The sequence below is a fragment of the Equus quagga genome, chromosome 12 (assembly GCF_021613505.1).
Source record: "Equus quagga isolate Etosha38 chromosome 12, UCLA_HA_Equagga_1.0, whole genome shotgun sequence".
NCBI lineage: Eukaryota > Metazoa > Chordata > Mammalia > Perissodactyla > Equidae > Equus > Equus quagga.
In genome coordinates, this window is record NC_060278.1 from 47,329,131 (window position 1) to 47,350,305 (window position 21,175).

General features: G+C 40.8%; 1 protein-coding gene across 14 annotated transcripts in view; it reads left to right on the forward strand.

Annotated features, from left to right (window-relative positions):
- Nucleotides 1-21,175, forward strand: part of ESRRG (estrogen related receptor gamma) — a 599,908-nt gene that overhangs the window by 98,123 nt on the left and 480,610 nt on the right. The window contains exon 3 of one of the 14 annotated variants that reach the window (XM_046680133.1): nt 380-461. The exons of the other annotated variants lie outside the window; for them this stretch is intronic. Coding sequence (XP_046536089.1) covers nt 418-461 — 44 coding nt within the window. The 5' untranslated portion in view covers nt 380-417. The remainder of the gene's footprint in view (nt 1-379; nt 462-21,175) is intronic. 14 annotated transcript variants of the gene reach the window in all.

The window sequence follows — 21,175 nt, forward strand, 5'->3', positions numbered from 1 at the left end:
ACTCTGTAGGGTAGCAATGTACTAAGTCTGTTGCTACTATGGTTAGACAGGGGGAAAATCAGCATTGACTCTGGACTATCCCTTCCTTCTCCTTCTGGAATTCTCTTATCCTTTCCACCACATTTAGGACAAAGGCAGGAATATGGAAATTCTCTCCAAGAATAATTTTTCTGGCACAGTATTCAAGACTGGAGGATTTCTATAGCACCCAAACTCTGCAAGAAGCAGCAAGGGGGAGGGGGTTGGGAAACTTTCTCTATAAAGGGCAAGATAGTAAATATTTTAGCCTTTGTTGGCCACATGTAGTCTCTAGAACACACAGTCTCTCTCTTTTCTCTAAGCAACCTTTTGAAAATGTAAAGCTCTTTTTGGCTTTCAGGGTGTATAAAAATAGGCTGTGGATCAGATTTGGCCCCCATGCCAAAGTTCTGTAGAACGTTGCTGTCCAACAGGGATATAATGTGAGTCACATTTTTAATTTTAAATTTTCTAGTAGCCACATTACAAAAAAGCTAAAAGAAACAGGGAAATTTAATTTTAATAATGCGTTTTACCTAACCCGATATATTGTAAATATTACCATTTCAAAATGTAACCAATATAAAAATTATTAATGAAATATTTTGCGTTTTTTGCTACTAAGTCTTTGAAATCCGGATTAGCCACATGTCAAGTGTTGAGTAGCCGCATATGGTCAGTGGCCACCATATTGGACAACCCAGCTCTGGAGCCTCCTCCTAGTGTATAATTTGACAAATGTTCAGCCTCTCTTCTCTAGTCCATTAACCTGTCAAGGAGCACAGAAAAAACGAAAAGATCTTAGAACTGGAAGGTGGTTTAGAGATCATCTAATTTAACCCTTCGTTTTGTAAATTAGGAAGCTGAGGATCAGAATGGCTAAGCAGTTTGCCCAAGGTTACCCAGCTAGTTTAGCAGCAGACCTGAGACTAGAACTCAGATCTCTGGAGCTGCCAGTGACCTTCCCACCCCACTGTGGCGGGGGCGGGGGGGGGGGGGGGGGGGGGGGGGGGGTCTCTCAATTATGTAAAGTTGGCATTAGTGACCCTCTGCCTGGGGGTCGTCGGGAAAATGGTTGATTCTTTGGTCATAGTGATGTGTTTATCCTATGCACAGCTCAATGTTAAGTCCTACTTATGATTTGTGGGAAAATTGTGGGAGGTCTGGTTGGGAAAGGGGTTCTGTCTGTAGCCAGAGAGAAAAGTGGAGAGAACAGAAGACCTGTGCTTTGCTCACCTGGATCACGGACATTTAGATGAGAATACGTGCATGTGCGTGCGTGCGTCATGTGCGCATGCGTGTCTGTGGGGCGCTGCTCCTGGACCATCTTCTTGTCTCTTTAACGTAGACAGCATCCTAGATAAAGGTGGGATCTGTGGGCTGGAGTCAGGCGTGGTGACGAGGATACTGAGCGTTGGTGGTTCTCTTTTTTTTGCCTGGGAAATGCCTCCGCCTTGTCCTAGAGGGAGGACTCAGTTGAGTAAATATTAGTTGTGTAATCAGAGTAAATGGAAGGAAGAGAAGTTTCATTGCTTTACAAGCAGCCTAAACCCATGCCTTTCCTTAGGCATTGTCTTTCTTTTTGGTTAGTGTGCATTTTCTTTTTTGGCCCTGACTCCTTTTCTGCCCACTTAAGGGAGTTACAGACCAGCTAAAGAATTTTATGAATAGGAAAACCCTGTAGCACATTTAGCTTGGGAAAATGTCCCTTAGAATAGATTGTTTCTGAGTCAAGTGTATAAATATTCTGGCTCAAGACTATACCCTTTTTTCTTAATGAATTGGTCTGGCGGTAGTTAAAGCCAAGTGTGGTCTAGCAGAGTGCTCCAGAGAGAAAATTGAATGGACACAAAGCCCAGTCATAGTTTTCAACTTTATGTAACGCGTTTCGCAATATATTAGAAAATTAACTGTATGACAACTGGCAGAACCTGTTGTGTAAGTCGGTCATTTTGAAAGTAGTTTGGTGTCTTTTCTTCTTTTACCTGACCATCCCTCTTTAGTGAATGTTGAAGACACAAACAGCTGCCATGGGGCCTGCTCAGGTTCCTGTTAAGTCATTCAAATTTATCGTCCCTTACAAGTCAATTTCCAAGCTAGTGAGTATAAAAAAGGAATTTTTCATGGACTACTTTAAAAGAGGGCTGCTAATCAATTTTTCTTATTATTTTATGCCCTCTGCTTTTTACACTACCCCCACCAGCTGGTTAATCATGCAAAAGCTGAACACTTCATTAGCCAGTGCATGTTCGCCCATGGGCATTTCTGTAGTAAATTAGTTCTTTCTATTTATACAGGTAAGTCAGGGCCAAAAGTCTTAGAAGGTGCCAAAGGTAAGGGTTAGAATTAATTTCTTCTCCTTCTGTTTTTTTTCTTTTTTTGAGTTTTATAGAGAACTCATTTTAAACTCAGATCTCTGTGATGCACAATTACTTTTGAATTTAAAAGGAAATGGGAGGAAGGTATTTTTCTGGAGAGTCCAGTATTAAAGTATAGGGATGGCCAAAGTGGTTTTTGGTACAACCTTTGAATTTCAGCAAGCAGGGGCATGGGGTGCCAAACTTAGTATTTTTTTCAGAGCAAGACCCAGAAAACTATTGTGAAGAATCTTCAATTCAACGAAAGGCAGGGTAGAGACTAGACCAAGACATCAACAGATTCTACTCCAGCGTTGGTGCCATATACTCATGTAGTTGGCTATATGGCCTATGCACAAGCTTATTAACTACATATGTTGGGTTTTTTTTGGGCATTTGTGCTAATTTCCAGGAATTGGAAAATATTCTTTGCCAGTTTTATTTTGTCACAAAAACTACTTCTGTATTTGAGGGGAAATAGTGATGGCCGACTCCTGAAATTTGCTGTGCCTAAAGACCCAAAATTCAACCCGGAATCTCTCTCACTCCTCTCCTGGGAGGAATTATTTTCACTAGAGACTCTACAGGTTTGCAAATTCAGCTAAACGGGCAAAGCTCGGACCTCGTCTGAACTAATCATCAAATCTTGATAAGTCTGTCCTCAAACGGAGTATTGGGCTTGTGTCTACTGGCCACAATTCTCTGCATGTATGAGTATAGTTTCTGTCTCCAATGTGAATTCTTTTAGTCTTTCTGTTTTCTGCACAAGAGTCTTCCAGCAACGTTTACTCTAGTTGTTTCCTCCGTGGATCTTGTAAGTCCTTCCAGATCTCTGGAGTGATAATGGTGATGGAGGTTGAATTCATTCCTTCCATAAAGCTGAAATAAGATGCCATTCTGTAAGGTCTGTAACCCTTTATAGATTATTGTAAGAAAGGGGACATGCACCGATAGAGGTGGCAGGGGTCCAGAGGTTGTATAGAAATTCTAGGAACGGGATCCAGAGGGAAATGCAAGGCCAAATGCTTATCCTTTGAATTTTTGTGATGCTTGTTACAATTCCCAGAAAATGGGGATACATACCGGTTGATGGTTGCTTATTCTCTTTCCCAACTCTGGGAGTAAGACATTAGTTTGGAAAACCTTGACAGGCATGAAGATTAGAGAAATTGGCACAACAGTTATGTCCAAGTGACACTCTTGAAAGAGAAGACATCTTTCATTCATTTCACTCTTTAAGGTCAAGTGTTGTACCATATTGTTATCTGTCTGCTTTGTCCTGTCATATTTTTATGCTTGGGGTTTTCATAAAATCCCACCATAAGCTAGGAACCCAAGCTTTGCCTGACAGGTTCCGCCTATCCTCTGATCTGTGGATAGCTTCGTTTTGCTTGATAGGCCGATGATTGCTGGGAGTGAAACTTTCTTTTCACGTACAGCTTTAATTCTAGTTTAATGCTGTGGTTTGTGGCTCTGTCCTTGTAGTTTTCCATTCCTGTTTAAGCACTAAAATCTATTGTTTGTCTCCATTTCTAGATGACATAATTGTGTTGCTAACTGGCAGGAGCAATTAAGTGTACAGCATTATGAAGAAATAAAGGTTCCAGGCCCTAAGATTTAACATGATTTCTAATTACACTGAATCCCCTTCATAAGGGTGGCTTTTAAGAGCTGAAGAATGCATGTAAGAAAGAACTAGAATGTAAGGAGAGAGGAGATGATTCAGTGGAGGTTTTGGTGAGCTGATCGTCTCTAAGGTGATCCATGTCGCTGGGCAGAAGATTGGTGACCATTTCTTCTATTTATTATATGAGTTCAAGCTTTATTCATTCTTTTTTGGGAACTGGAGACAGTAACAAAATTGTTCTCTGTGATTTCTCTGGAATTGTTATAGTCAGTAGGAAGTTGTTTTGGGGGACGGTATGTTTTGCAACAGGATGAACATGTGGCCTTTGTGGTGGGCGATTTTTTAAAAAATTTACATAGAACACTGAAAATTCTTACCTTATAATATACATCTTTTCAAGCAATCTTGGAGGACATGACATGCAGTAAAACCTAGAAAAGAAAGTGTACCACCTGGTCAGAGAAATTCTGACAGTTGAGTGAAACCATTAATACCCTAGACTGGGCTCTTTTTGGGGGGGTCCCAGCCAGGGTTGGCAGAGAGGGTATCCCTTTTGACGGAACACAATTTTCCAGCAGTGGAGCTCTCCGTGGAGTGTTTTTTGTTAAGCAAGCCATCCATAAGGCCCCGTAGGCTGTTTTGTGTAACAGTATGTTGCAGGCTACAAAGTTAATGCAGTTAATATTCAACTGAACTTTTGGGGGGTTACTAATCCCTTAGGCGGATTCGCTAGAAAAGGCTACACATTAATACACTCCAAATCAGACACCCCCAAGTGGATAGCCACACGTGCTATCACATGTAAAACATTAGACCATTTTAACCAAACTCAGGGCAGAGGTGCTGTTTAATCGTTTCTGGAGCCCTGACCTTCTCTGAACCCATAACTCTTTGAGAAGAAGTGAATAGCCTTGAGTGAGTGGACATTTTACATACTCTTTAATTAACACTGAGTGATGTCTTTAAGACTCTTGCCATTTGCAGGGTCTTCCAATAAGTGTGACTGACTTGGTTCTGATTCTCTGCTGAGTTTAATTGAAATGACGTCTTGATGGCATGTCTTTCTTTGCCTTAAAGGGAAAGATGTTCTTTCGCTCCGTGGGGCCGATGGCTGGATCCAGGAGGGGATCCAGTCGACAGGTAGAGTGGTGGCTGTCGCGTAGGCCACAGGTCAGGGCTCTTTTCATGCCTCGTACTCAGGTAGGAATTGAATCACATGTTGCTAAAGTTCCATGGGGCCCAGCAGGCCGGATGAGAGGTCAGGAAACTAAAGGCGAGATGTTCAGTCACTATCCTCCGCTCACCTCAGAGGGGAAGAGTGGGACAAAGCTTGTTCTCTGCTGGGGCTTCTGGGTTGAGATTTTTATCATTTTACAAGAATTTTCCTTTTTCAGCTATTTCTTCTCTCATCTTAGGCCATGCATTATTCCAGATAGGAAGAATATGGAAAGGGGAGAATTGAAAATCAGAATGAAAATGGCCTCCCACGACTATGGTAATTTAATGGTACTGTAACCATATAACCATATATTAGCAGTTTTCCAGGCTGAGGATCTCCTAAGACTTTGGTGTGGTCCTTCATCTTAAACATGATTTGTTAGTATAATGAACATTCATCCAATATTTCCAGGACACTTGACTTTGGTTGTATTCTTCTATTACCACATCAAACGTTTTGATCCTGGGTTTCTACGTAATGTGAATACGCACTGCATTTGGACCTTTCTCCATGGGAGTCGGCAAGGACAAGAGGTCAAGCTCCTAGAGATCACTGTCTTACTGGTGCACAGCCTTAGTAGGTAGTAGAAAAACATTACCACTTGAGAATGACTAAAATAGAACTTTCAATGATCTGTGGACATTCATGGCTTTCCCCACTGTCCTTGACCCCAACTAGTTGAGTTAATTTTCTTGTGCACATACTTTATCCACAGTACATATTGATTTACCCCAGAAGTTAGAACTAAAGGTCTTAGACTGATGTTATTTAGGATTTTTAAAAAGAGATTTATTTTTGCCCACAATTACTTTAAATAGACATCATTCTATTGAACTTTTATTTTTATTTTATTTATTTATTTATTTTTGATGAGGAAGATTGGCCCTGAGCTAACATCTGTTGCCAATCTTCCTCTTTTTGTTTGAGGACGATTATTGCTGAGCTAACATCTGTGCCAGTCTTCCTCTATTTTTTTTGTTTATGTGGGATGCCACCACAGTGTGGCTTTCTGAGCGGTATGTAGATCCGCTTGTAGGATCTGAACCGGTGAACCCCAGGCCACCGAAGTGGAGCACATGAACTTAACCACCATGCCACTGAGCTCGCTCCTGAACTTTTATTTTTGATGACTGAAACTGGTGAAATCATTTTGCAGGAACACGTGCTAAATAATTCTGGCCTTGTTTTCACTAAACAAAAGCGATCTGTGGATACCTTTTTCCTGTTTCCTAGATTTCTAAAGACTTTTTTGAACCTGATGACACTGTAGACTCCAGGACCGACCAAGAATGGCTCTTAGCCTTCAGCATGGATCCTGGTACCCCAGCCTTCCAGCCCTTGGGTCCCTAGTAGGATGATGAAGAACATGGGGGCGTGTTTAGAAGTACGGGGCCCACAGTCAGGTGACTTGGCTCAAAACCTGGTGCTGCTTCTTATGAGAGGAGTGACCTTGGGCATGTTTCTGAAACTCTTCATGCCTCAGTTTCCTCCTACATAAAGCAAGAAGGATGTTATTAAATCCTTCATAAAGTGGTAGTGAGGAATAACTAAAATAGTGTTCATAATGTACTTAGCACTGTGGCTGGCCCGTGGTAAATGAACACTAACCTTTAGTAGTGGAAGCAATATATATAATGGTTAAAAGCAAAGACTCTGGAGCCAGCCTGCCTGGTTTAAAAATATCTCTGCTGCTAATCAGCTGAGTAATCTTGAGCAAGTTGCCTAATCTCTCCACACCTCAATTTGCTTTTCTGTAATAAAATGGGTTAATAATAGTATCTACCTCATAAGGCTGTTGCAAAGAACAAATAGGGTGGTGAATATTAAAACACTCAGAATAGTTTCCAGCATAATAAGTGCTGTGTAAATCTTGGTGTTATATTATTATCCTTATAGGTGCTAGGGAAGAAGAACTAAGACATAGTGAAGGAAAAGTAAAAGATGTTAAAGATTGGAGTAAGTGAGTAGAAATAGAGAGAAAAAAGGAAAAATGGGACAGGGAAAAAAAGATGGAGATTAAGAATGAAAAAAAATTGCATTTGATGGTGAATGATTGCATGATGCTCATGTCTCCAGGACTCGGTGTCTTTCTCTCTTTTTCATGGAAGTTAGAGTGGGTGGAGCTGGTGGGTGTGGAGTGGGTGATTGCGAAGGTCCCTCTTGGCTCTAACCTCTGGTGTTGTCATCTGAAGCAGCCATGACAAAGACAACCCATGTGTGTTAACCTGACGTATGTACAGCTCTCAACTTTCTTTGAAAACCATATACTACAGTTGTGTCTTCACCATTCATGGCAAAACCATTTTGTTTTCCAAATGCAACATGTAAGTTTAAGATGTCGTTTGAATTTTCTTGCCGTGTTGTGACTATATCTTCTAGCTACCTTCCCTATTTAAAAGATGGCTCTGGGGCCAGCCCCACAGCCTAGTGGTTAAGTTTGGCATGCTCTGCTTTGGTGGCCCAGGTTCGATTCTCAGAAATGGACCTACAACACTTGTCAGTGGCCATGCTGTGGTGGAGACCCACCTACAAAATAGAAGATTGGCATGGATGTTAGCTCAGGGCAAATCTTCCTCAAGCAAAAAGAGGAAGATTGGTATAGATGTTAGCTCAGGGCAAATCTTCCTCAGCAAAAAAAAAAAAAAAAAAAAAAAAGGGCCCATCTAATCATCCTTTGCCACATGTGGTGACTTTTCACAGACTGATCTGGAAGTTGTTAGTCCTGATGGGCAGTCAGAAAGAGCTGATGTATGACACAGATGGTCTTCACCAGGTATAGGTTCTCAGTCTCTGGGAGGGTAAGTATTCCCCACCCCTACCCCCAACTTTTAGTTTGGGGAGTGGGGTCGTTGGGAGGTGAGTGGTCATATCACAACAGAATCATGCCAAGGAAGTTCACACTCCTGTAATTGTTCCAGGAAAGCATTGCAAAGGAGATTTCCAGAGCTGTTTGTAGATGGGTGGAAGGTGACTTTTAAATTGTAATTGGTGTTGTATAAGTCTAGCTGTTAAAGATTTTGCCTTCTGTCCAAGGAGTTCCAAGGAATGGTAAAAACGCACCATCACTGACCGGTGATTTCAGTGTCTCCAGGCTCTGTCTCTCCATTGAGGAACTGCCTCAGGACAAATCAACCTTGTCCTTCCAGAAGCAGGAGTAACTCGTGGCCTTGGGAGACTCCCCCTGAGTGCCATGTGGATGCAGGAGGCAGGAGTGATACCCAGAGTTTCTCTGTGTGTCTTCCTTCCCACTTCTGGGCTTCTGCTGCCCCCTCTGTACTCTCCAGAGTGGCCTCATCCATCTACAGGGATGGATACACAAATGCAGCTGATTCCATTTCTTTAAATACGTTGAGGAGCCAACTGCAAGAAAATCTTAGGAAATGTTTTAGAAGCACACTGGTTTTTGTTCAAGCCTAATGTACATTTTGATAAAATGATGCATTAAAGTGTTGCATTTGCTTCTTTTCTCCATTGTGAAGGGATCTTGGCCAAAGTAGAAGGATATAATGGTTTGATAAAAGAGAATGGGTTGGGCAATTTTCTGTGCACCCACCCTAGGTTAGTTTTCAGAAATACATCCATCCTCGTACACAAAAGGAATATTTATTTAGAAGATGTGACAAACTTAACACCTTAGTCCCACTGGACTGTCAGCCTTGCTGCCTCCTCACCTCCCACGTGTCTGTTGAATGCCTACAATGAGTAATATTGCTCCAGATGCTGAGGGTGCCACACTGAACAAACAGAGCTTACAGTGCTTCCTAAAGCCTTAGAAGGGCCATGCTCCTTGGTCATGGAATCCTACAGTCACTAGACATACTTGTCAAGGTGCCAGGTGAGCACAGGGTCGACGCCTCCATTAAGCTGGCCCTGGTAACTGCTGTTGCTGCAGCCTCCCAGCCGTGAGGACCATTGGGAAGAACTCATTTGCTATAAAGTATAATCAGCATTAAAAGAAATGACCATCAGTAAATTTGGGAAGTCTTCATTTTAATTTCCTCGCCTCAGTGTGTGCATATGAGCGGCCTGCTATTTGCATATGGGAATCCTGTCATAACAATTTCAGGAAGTGATTTGTTAATAATCAAGTTCTCCGAATGGCCCTAAATCTGTAATTGATGTGGGTCTGGATAACGCGTCCCTTCCACCCGCCTATTTTGGGGACCATGTTTTTGGCAGAGTTTGAGCCAGAATGAAAACTAGCCATCAGAACAAAATTTAGGACAGCTGGGGTGCTTTGCAGCAAAGACTTTTGGCTCCACAGTTCAAATAATCACAATAGCAGCTCAATTTAGCCTTTGGCTGAATGGCTTTGGCAGGGCACAATGAAAAATAATTATTTCATGGCCTGCTTATTTTTCCCTTAACCAATAAACTCTCAGACCTCTTCAGGCTTATGTAAATATTCTGCTGTGGAGGAGGCTGAGCACACCATAATATCCCCATTTAGGAAATGGTTGTATTTCACCCTTGCGGGACGGAAAGCACAACTCAACAACTTTTTGAGATATCTGTTTAGGATGGGGAAAAGAAAAAAGATGGGAAGAAACTGAATGGCTGGAAAGTGAGCCCACAGTCACAGCTGCAGAGAAAAGAAAGTTGAGTCCCAGGCCCTCACTTAGAAGGCAGGGCTTGAGGACGTGTTATTACATCCAATGTGGAAGGAACAATATTGAGCAGAGTATGCTGGGCTGTGCTAAGTGGAGTATAATAATATGGAGGAACAACAGACTAATCTTTGGAGCTGTAGCTTTTTAGGCTGTAGATAATGGCTCTCAAAACTTTTTGTGAAGTGCTTGCCTGGTTAACTCTCATTGCGTTCAGTATGCAGGGACTCTGTCCCTGTTTCTTAAGTCCTTGCTTTCGCCCTGGGTTATTTGAATGGAGTCGTGGAGAGGTGGATGAGATAAATGAAGCATGGCAGCAAGCCGAACAGCCACCCAGACCTGAAGCCCTTCAAGGTTTTTGCTCAAATCCCATCAATCTCCTGTATTTTATATCTGCCTTTTCAGGTCAGCTGCATCTCGGTGCAGGGCATCTGTGCCACTTGATCACCAATTCCTATTCAATGTGAGTCCATGGGTTTGCAGCTCAGTTGGTCAAAGCCGAGTGTTAATGAGATATTGGTCATGGGTTTGATCCCTACAGGAGCCGGTTAACTCCATTCTGTCCCATTAACCCCCGCCAGCTGCCTTAGGTCATGGGTGGAATGGGGTGAGAGAGTGTGAATGGCTCACTACAAACCATCCCCATTACTGGGCAACCAGCTAGTCCAACTGACAGTGGGTCAGGAATGTTCTCTCTGAATGGCAGCAGATGGAGCATCAGAAACCATGAGCTTAACGCTACTTCCCCTCCCCTGTGTGTGTGTGGGTGCCCGGGTGGGGGGGCGTGTCAGGGTAGGGGTGGGCGTCTCTACTGTTATGAAAGGGTAGGTTTTTCCTGCTTTGAAAATTCTGCACCAAATCAAACTCATACTATGATCTTCATGATCTGGGTTTAATGAGTGGCATTTCTTCTCAAAGTATCTTCTTAAAAAAAAAATTGGTAGTCATGTCATGCATCAGGATGAATTTCTAAATGTAAATGAGATTCTCCCAGTAATTTATTTACATTTGTTTTCAGCACAACAAATGAGACATCACGTAGCTTCATAATTTTCCATGACCGAGTCACCAGCATGCAGTGTGTAATTTACCATGATTTAAGATGCTTATCTGTAGAGTTTTCAACAGTACCTTATAAGGCTTAAACAAGAGAAAGAGAGCCTCTGTACCATTTCACTTCTTGCTCTCCTTGTCTTTGCCCCCCTCCCCCACAGGTGTTCTGGGGCCCACTGAAATCTCTAATCTTGCTTGCACCTTTGAAGGATCTTGTGTGGACAGTAGAAGATATTGGTCTTTTTTCCATTTCAAGTTGGGCTGTTATCACTGACAAAACTCTGATATAAAGAAGAGGAAGCAGTATTTCCCTTTGGATGTTAGAATGCGTGAACACGCATAAGTTACTGTTCCAGGCTTGGTTCCTCATTGTAAAATGTTATAGTAGATAATCTCAACAGTTTAGCAATAGCATTCTAGGCCAAGGTGGAAGATAGACTGTGTTTGATGGATAAGTGAATACTTTATGAACTCTATCCAAAAGCTTGGAAAGTTTATTATATTTTCCTGCAGTGTGTGTGTGTGTGTATATATATATATATATATATATATATATATATTTTTTTTTTTTTTGATGAGGAAGATTGTCACTGAGCTAACATCAGTGCCCATCTTCCTCTATTTTGTATGTGGGATGCCTACTACAGCATGGCTTGATGAGCAGTGTGTAGGTCCACACCTGGGATCCAAACCCAGGAATCCCAGGCCACTGAAGCAGAGCATGAACTTAACCACCTTGCCATCGGGCCAGCCCCTGCAGTTTTATATTTTTAGGTTTAAAATGTGGCACTATGATACTAGCCTTCCTTAATGGTGAAAATCCAGGTCCAAAATAGGAAAAGATCTCCAAAAATTTAGTAAGGGTCACTTAAATGCTAGTTGCCCCAGGGATTTGTGTGTGTGTGTGTGTGTGTGTGTGTGTGTGTGTGCTTCTTGTTGATTTGAAGAAAGCAATGTGAGGGAATACCAGGATCTTTGAGATTTAGGGAACAGCAGGAAAGGGAGAGGCCACGTAGTAATTCTGCGGCCCTGAGTGAGCCTATGGCTGAAGGTCCCTAAAGAGTGGCATTAGGGAGACCAGAGATCTGGCCATTTTATCTGGATACCTAACTGTGAATAATTCACAGTATAGCCTTGCCCTATTCTGAGCAACCATGGAGATAATGAAATTAGAAATACTTTCTAATTAGAGTTAAGATGTAGAAAGGGATTTTTTTGAGTATGTTCTCTGAGCAAAAGTTTCTAGTTTTGTCCAGTAAACAAATATTAAGAGCTTTCTGTTAGACAGCTAGTGTACTAGGCATTGAGGATGAATAAGATGTAGACACTCCTGCCAGTGCTTGTTCTGGTCCTCTTAATGTAAAAGAAAACCTCATTTCTAGAAAGAAAAACTAAAGATGAGTAAAAGAGAAGGACAAATGCCACAGGCTCAATAATTCTTAATACATAAAGCATCTTCTTTAATTATTTGTCCCCAATTCACCTGGAATGTACTAGTTAGTAGTTTCACTGAATAGTATTTGAGTATCTCAGGTATGTGTTTTGGTCCCGACAGGTTATCCTTTCAATCTTCGTGCAATCTAAGCATTGTCCTGCTTGGAACATTTTTCTCTTTACACAGATATGCTTACAAGATATTTGTCAGGCTTTTGAAGACATTGGCATGTAAGCAAATGCTATCAGTACATTCAAAATCTCCTTTGGAAGTGGTGGGAAAGTCATGCGTTTGTGGAAAATTCTGTGGATCTAAGTCTTCCCTCTGAATCTTTCTTTGCTGGAAAGCTTTCCAACTTTGAGGCAAGATCTCATTAGCCAAATTCCAATCTTTGTCTAGTGCTGGTGATAGCTGCTTAGATGCTATCTATTTCTAGTTTGTTGGCTAGAGAAAGGTCAAAAGCGGAGAATTTTCTTCAACCTGAGCATTAAGCTGTTTAGAGTTCTTCCATGAGAACCACAGATAGAGAATAAATCTAAAATTTATCTTATAAATAAAGATCACTCACTCCTGGGTGGTGGATGGATTGGATAGAAAGAGGAAGACCAGTCTAGGAGGCTGTCAAGATAGACCGCTGCTTTACACTGTACTTGCAAGGTTTGTCTTCCTGTTTTACTAGAGAACCTGGCCTGACGATGTGGAAACTCAGAGAGTTTTAAAAGAAGGGCAGTGGGAGGATGAAAGAGTTGGGGTCTCAGTTCAGGAAGGGAAGTGAAATGAGAATAATTTAGTCGAGATGCAGAAAGGCCAGGGGAAAATATAACAACCATATTTCCATAGTAAAGTTTGACTCATATATCAATATATAGTTCAAATCGCAAATCTATTATCCACAATTCTGAAATCCAAATTTGTTTTATAAGTTTGGCCACAAAACTTATTTGGCAGCAAAATCTGACCGTAACTGACATCAAGCTAATTACATTCTTTTGTTTATTCCACTGTGTGACTATGTGTATCTTTTGCTACAGAAATATTAGCGGTTTTGATTATAGCCCTGCTGAGGGATTGTGTGTATGCCTCTTGTTATCGCTGCAGCTGCTGCCACTATTAAATCTTACTATCCACTAACATTTATGTAGCATAATATGGCTTTTAGGACATTTAATATTTTTTTATTTCAATTGACTTTTTCAAAAACCGCATGGGATAGATACTATCAGTACCCCATTCTAAATACATGAAAAAAACAGAGGGACAAAAAAGTTAGGTGACTTGGCTAAAATAACATATTTAGCAAAGGGTCAACCAGGAAATGAAGCTCTAATTTCTCTTTTTTCTCTAACTTTAAACAAAGTAAGCAAGAATGTCCTGACAGGGAATACTACAAATAGTGCAATAGGTTCCCCTTCTTTTGAGTTCTGTAGACTCTCTTTTCTCCAGGGATCTTGTAAATAAAAAATCAAGATAGATTCCGTTGTATCTGATGTGACTCAGATGTGATCCTGTCTGACAGCAGCATGAATAATAACACTTTCATTTATTCTCAATGTCAACGAGGCTGAGAAGAGTTGTTTTTATTATATTATGTTCTTCTCCATTTGTGTGTTGGTAATTTCCGCTATAATGTATTGCATTTCCCTCCTCCCTTGGCAGAAACTAGTGAAAAGACTAGCGTGATGGCCATCGATTAGAGACTCCTCCACAAGGTAGTATAGCTGTAGAGCTGGCCATTGGATAACAGAACTGATGTCTACAGTTCTAAAACAAGAAGCTTTTTACTTGTATACCATGGCAGAGCATTCTGTCGCAACTTCTGATCTATAGCGTGCTTATTGCTGAAGTCAACATCCTAATGTTACCAAAGAGAAAAACCCTACATCACTTATTGATTTGCAGTCTGTTAAAAGGTGACAAGAGGCTCTTTTGGTTATGTCTCAATAAAAGAGTTCACTTCTCAGATTTTCAGTTCTCCGATGTTGTCTAAGGATAAACTATATACACACATGCCCGGATAGATAGGCATCAGGTGTCCAGGTTGATATTTACAGTTTGTAAATGAATTCTCTAAATACTCATATTTTACTCAGATTTTGCGTTTCTTAATGACATTGGCCAAACTGGATCCGTTTATAACAAAATTTAACAGAATACCTAGCTTTGGAGACATCAACAGGGTCAAAGCGAGGGGATATAAGGGAAATAGCTTTTGAGGGTTCTCTTCCTGAAATTGCAGGTAAATTATTTGTAAGTGTGTGGTTGCAGGGAACAAATGCTAAAACAAGATTTCCAGCCTAAATATTTCCCCCAGCTGATGATGATGACGACAATGATGATGAGGATGATAATGGAGAGTAGAGGTTGGAGGAGGAAAAGAGGCGGGAGAGGAAGAGGAAGGAGGAGGAAAATAATGGTAATAACTTAGGTTTGAAGAGCAGTTTACAGTTTCACTAAATGGCTCTCAGAGAAGTAAGGTAGGTCAGGCATTATTTTAAAATGAGATTGAGTCTCAACTAAATTGTTACTGGTATAAGGTCACTTCTCCGATCACTTGAGAAGCCAGATTCCATCTCATCTGACTTGAAGTTTGGTAATTGTCCCATTATGCAATCTCAAAAAAAGAAAAAAGATACGGCGTACCTATCTTTATAAAAGTATATGAATAATGCTATACTTATGATGAGTAAGCTGAGAGCATCTCCGTCTACACTATGTTATATATAGTGCATATAGAACATACAGTACTTTACATTAGAGAATATATAGTACATATTTGTGCAGTTTAGCATTTTGTTAGACTAAATTTTATTCTTATTTTGTCACTCTCTCCCTTTCCTAAACTCTCTGATTTTCCCACCATCTTTTTGTCTATGTTCTAAGATTTGTACTTCACCGGACTTTTTGGATATTTTGCAGTAAGAGCAGAGAGATAGATTTCCCTTCCAGCCTACTCCCCAAATCGGCTGTTTTAGCCACAGGAAGGAGAAGGTAAGATCAACCCAACTCTCCTTCTTGATCTATTTCTTCCCATTCTCACTCAAAATCTAGCCAAAATAATCTGAGGTCCTTGAAATGTCACACCATGCTTTGTCATGCATAATTAAGTTCCTCACTAATACCTCATATCTTATATATATATTTTCAATTAGTGATAAAATATGACGGAGTATACAATTTTAGTTTATGAAGCAAATTTTCTTACACTAAGATGGCATAAATACTTAGAGATTCTGTGTAGAGAAAAAAAAAACCTTCAAATGGAATGATGAAAAGAAATTGTGTGAGTTTGAGCTAAGTTTTAAGAAAATGTCTACCTTTCTATATATTTTACTTCCTCCAAACTATGGATTTAATTCATGTTTAGGTACTATAAATCTGAAGCATAACCAAGGGGAAAAATTTGGTTTTCTAGCAGGGGTCTGCATGATGGTCCATAACAAATGCAAAATTTGGCATTTATATAAAAGGGAGCTAAAAAAGACCAATAAAGAGATGGCAGAAATTGACTGCAGCCAGAAACACACAAAGTAATGCACACCCTCAGCTCCTGCACTGTTTTCAGAAATCCGCGAGCTGACCTATAAGGGGTCCTGGGCTGTGTTGGTATGTGGAGTAGTATAGAGAGATACTTGTTATACAGAAAATAGATGATTAGATTCAGGTTCCTAGGAAGTTGTGTTTAGAGGAGGATCACTTCATTATTTGCAGAGCATATTATTCCATGGGTTTCTGCTTTATTTTATTAGTGATGCTTGGAAAGTATTCAGGATTCAGTTGCTTTTTGGGCTCTAATGAATGTCTGGGGAGTGAGGGTCCTGAGAAATAGGAGATTTGAGTCTGATTAGTACTTGGTGTGGAAGTCGTGCATGTTATTTAATCATATAACCAACTATCCAAGAGGCTGGTAAAGGTGGAGAATAAATAAATGAATAAAAATAAGAGGAATTGAACCCAACTTAAATCTAAGGTAACTAATATGCTCCTCTTTTCATATCATACATGCGTCTTCTCTCTGGAATCTTTTCTTTAAAAGGCTGGGATGAAGAACTTGTCCAGTAAATATGGCAGGCTGGCCAACTCCATGATTGTACTCGTTGGGAATTTCTTTGGGAAGACTGTTCAATGCTTCCTATTACTTCAATCTTCTTACCTGCACAGTTTCATAGGGGTCCAATATCATAGGGGAAATGTGAAGAATAAGAAACCAAGGAGAAAAAACAACAGTGGAAGGCACTTGTTTTAAAGCAACAAGTTATGAATACAGATGCGGAGCAGAACGGTACAGAATGAAAACAATTGAGGGTTTTGATAGATATGTTAGGAAAGAGTCACTGAACGATTTCCTATTAATTCTGGGGCACTTATACTATTTTTAGAATATCCCACAAACTTTTGCCTGACAAAGAAAGAGTACAAAATAAAGCCTTAGTCTCTGCAGTGACAGCTATTTCCATAGCAACCTGCCTGTCAATCAACACCCACTTCATCGAGCTTCAGAAAACACCCCCAGAAATAAATGTCAAAAGTCTTATGTGAGTTCCAAATTTAAATCAAACTTTAAAATAAATTAAAATAAGAACCCAAACACCCACAGCAGTCACAAAAGTAAATTTTATTTTGGAAGGAGGGAGAAGGGGGTAAAAAGCAAAGGCCAAAGGATTTTTTAAGCAGAGGCAAGATGGAAAAGAAGGAGGATAGGCGTTCTTCAGCCCTTTCCTAAGCATCACTCACCTAAGGAGCATCAGCTGTAATCCATCCATATCTTTTTCTGCTTGCTTTGATGCTTGGCTTTCATTTCCATGGGCATCACATTTTATTCACCCTCTCTATTCCCTCCAGTGTGCTAACGGTTCAGCCCCTCATTTTGATGGTATGAGGTGAGACAAGGTGCTAATAGCTGGTCAGGGGGAGGAATGTGCTGTCCTGGGTCCCTCTTTCAGGGGATGACATTAACTAACACTGATTGGCTCTCCTGGCAAGTAAGATGATCTCACATGCCATTTTAGGTCTTTATGTTGAGACGAAGAATTTAGCACTAAGTAATTCCCACTTCTTTTATCTGGAGATGGTACATTTGAAGCCTAACACCACACTTCAGGGGTAAGTCATCTGACTTCACTTCTCTTTTCTATGAGTCTTAAGTTCCTTAGCAGAGGGACATTTTAAGGAGCTGTAAGTTATCAGAGACTATGGGATGCTCATCCTTCAAAAGTGGAACATGTTGAGTTAAATTGTTAAAATGTCTATGGCCGTGGAAGCAAAATCGATGAGGGTTATACAATTTCATGTTATTTGCCAAATTTATTATAAATTGTCATTCAACATCATATCAATTCTTAAACCTCTGCATTTTGCTATTAATGAAATGCATTCTTCAAACACGCCATTCGCATCCTAAAGTGATAGATACTCGGAAAGCTTACTTGTATATGGTCACCTTAGCAGCACATCTTTTTGCTCAGTGTGTAATAAAGAGAGTTTGTGATAGTCCTGTTAGGGATTGGATTGTGTCCCCCTCCCGAAAGATATGTTGGACTACTAACCCCCAGCACCTCAGAATGTGACCCTATTTGGACAGAGAGTCTTTACAAAGGGAACTAGGTTAAAATGAGGTCTTTGGAGTGGGCCTTAATCCAATATCACTGGTATCCTTATACAAAGGGGAAATGTGGACACAGACACAGATGCACATAGAGGAAAGAAAATGTGAAGAAACTCAGGAAGAAGATGGTCATCTTCAAGCCGAGGAGAGAGGCCTGGAATGGATCCTTCCCTCACAGCCCTCAGAAGGAATCAAGCCTGTCAACACCTTGGTTTCAGACTTCTAGCCTCTAGAACAGAGACGACAAATTCTGTTTTAAGCTACTCAGTTTGTAGTACTTTGTACGGCAACTCTAGCAAACTAAGAGAAGTCCCAAGGGTCTAATTCAGTGATGTTCAAAGAACTCAGTGAGCCTTGCTCACTGCTCATTGTGGAAAGAGGCTGGAGAGCTTCCTGGCAGAGTATAGTCACTGAGGGCAAATTGGGAGACCAGGGAGGGGAGGTGGCTCAAGGAATCTGGAAGGAAGGAGAGAGATGCTCTCATACTCTCCACTTCTTTTAGCCTAAACTTAGCCTCTGAGTTTTCCTTTGTAAAATTGCCAATGTCAACGTCAACTTCTTGCTATCAGTAACTGAAAACAAGGGCTTTCTAATGCTGTCAGGTTAGGAGCTGTTCCAAATGCTGTCAAATGAGGTGTGCATCAGTAACTGTTTCCAAGATAATAAATTGGGTCCATGAGCTTCTTTTCCTCAAATTTTATTGGAGGTCTGGGGCCTCTAGGATCCCATCTTCTCATCACTTTTGTTATTTACATCAGCGGATATTGATGGAATGCCTCTTGTAGGCATAAACATTTGCATGTTTTATTAGATTCTCAAATTCTAAAGGAAAACAGAGTCTTAAGTACTATAGAAATAAATGGGCTTCTCAGAAGGTTGGCCAAAGCCTTTGATGGCAATCCGCTAGAATTATGAAGATCTAGTCAGGGGGCAGATTTACTGAGGTGCTGGTGAGATTTAAGCACCAGCTCATCAAACTTGCCTGGACCCACTCCAAAGCTTTGTTTGTAACTCTATCTTTATATTTTTTTATTCTTTTTATTACAGAGAGCCCCTCTTCAATTGCATAAGTTTCAGCCACCTCGGGACGGGGATATGTCCCTGGTTCCAATGATGGTGGGACTTCTAGGAACCTGTAAATCCTGCAAAGGGAGCAGGAAGCCAGAACAAGAAGAAATTAGCACAAGGCTGAGTACAAAGATCAGGGCTAATGATATGAATAGTCCAAATGAAACAGGTGCCCGGAAACTAGTGGTCAAGGATGAGTTGAGTTTAGCCACTCACAGCCTCTCTTCCTTCCAGAGCTAGTGAAAAGAATCAGCTAATTTTACAGTTTTCCAAGTCACCACTCACATGGGCTCTGAGAAGGCCAGCCTTGCTTCCTGGCACTGTAACGGCCACAGGTACACTTGTTTACCGAATGCCAGAGAACTCTCATTTCAGTTGGGGCTTCCTTTTATGTTGCAAATATAAGCTAAAATCAGGAGAAACAGGTTTGGAGGCCAGCATTTTATATCACTTTTACTTGGCTTCTTTCAGTGCTAGTCAGGCAATGTGTCATTTTCTCTGTAGAGTATATATACAGCTGGGAAATGAGTTATTTATAATAATAAGACTTTGCACGTATGTAGATATTTGCATAGTAAGCAGATCATATGGAGTTGGTGGCATCTGGTGGGTAACCTTGGAATCATCAGTGTATCTAATTATTTAATGTGGCTTGTTGGAATTTGCAGAACGTTGCCCATGAATATTTTAGCCTCTTGGTGCTGAAACCTGTCTGCCAGAGATCAAAGGCATTTTCAGATCTAATCTGTCTTTAGGGATGGGTAAGGAGGTAAGGGGCTGGTATCGTAGAAAAGAGAATCAAATTTCCCCATCTTCTTTCTTTTCTGCCTCGGCTTCTCAGTCTCTACTGCACACCTAGCTTAATCTTATTTAGCCATATTTTGTATTCAAGGTCATTGTTTCCCTGGTCTTTGGCTATGTTATTCCAACTCTCTTAGCCTCTCCAGACAGTCATTCTTCATGACTTCTGTTCACAGGGCAAAATTCAATATGATGGTCTATCTCCACCTTTCATTCCGTATCTTTGAATGAAAAGATAACCTTTGACAATGCTCGGTTCTTTATGAAGATCACTCTAGCACGTTGCCTGACGGGTGGCATGTATGTGGGAGAATTCATTTGAACAGATTTTCTATCGAAGGATAACTACACCCTCAAATCACACTGGTAATCAGAACCAGCCGCCTCATTTCTGATGATTTTACAAATCAGTTGGGTTTCAAAGATGTGTCCACATGACGCTGTTCCCACACAGAGTTGTTTTAGCTGCAGGGTTGACTGCTTTTCTCTCTCTTTTTTCTCTTTCCAGCTGCATTCGTGAGTGTTTTCATCCTTTGCTAAAATATGTTTTTAAAAAATGTGATTAACAGTCATTTTCAGATACACATATTGGCTCTTCTTCGCCAAAGAGTCACAGCGTGCAAGAACAGGCAAATATCAAAATAATACAAAAGGGTATGTTTATTTATCAGAAACTGAGTTAATGACTACATCTGCCCGTCTCATTTTGGGCTGGCTGGGATCATCTCTGCTTTTCTGATTTGCTGATGTTTCCCCCTGCAGTGAAATCTCCTCGTTTGGTACCCCGTACATAAAAAAATCCCCACGGTTGGTCTGATGTTTATGCTCCGAGTGTAAGTTAGAGCGATTTAAAATTTGAAAACTATACTCAATGGGTTGTGCTCATGAGAAACTTGGATGTAGACGTCTGGCACTCTGAGCATTTCTTAAACAACTTTCAGATCTAAGCTCTTCGTGCCAGACACCGTTAACAGTAGACAATGAACTGACGTGCTCGCAGAGCATCATAAAGCAATGGGAAATTGACCTTTGTATTGTAGCCTGCCATTTTTGTTGGTTTATTTTTCAAGTCAAATAAAATCGTGGACTTATTTGAGTTGCTTGGGGCTGTGTCTTTGGATATTTTGGGCTTGACAGTTTTGAAAGATCCCAAGGCCAGTGGCTTGATCACCAAAGGACTTGCACCTACTCTAGGCTAGTTTTGGCATAAGTGTACATTATCTGCCATCCTATGGAATAAATTTTAAAGAGCAATCGTGGAGGTCATACCTTAAAGGAATAAGTCAGCCAATACATAGTATCCCCCTGTGACCTCTGTGTTGTGCTAGGTACTCTGAGAGAGGGAGGAGGGGGTAATACCTAGTTTTCAGACATGTAGAATTTCAGGT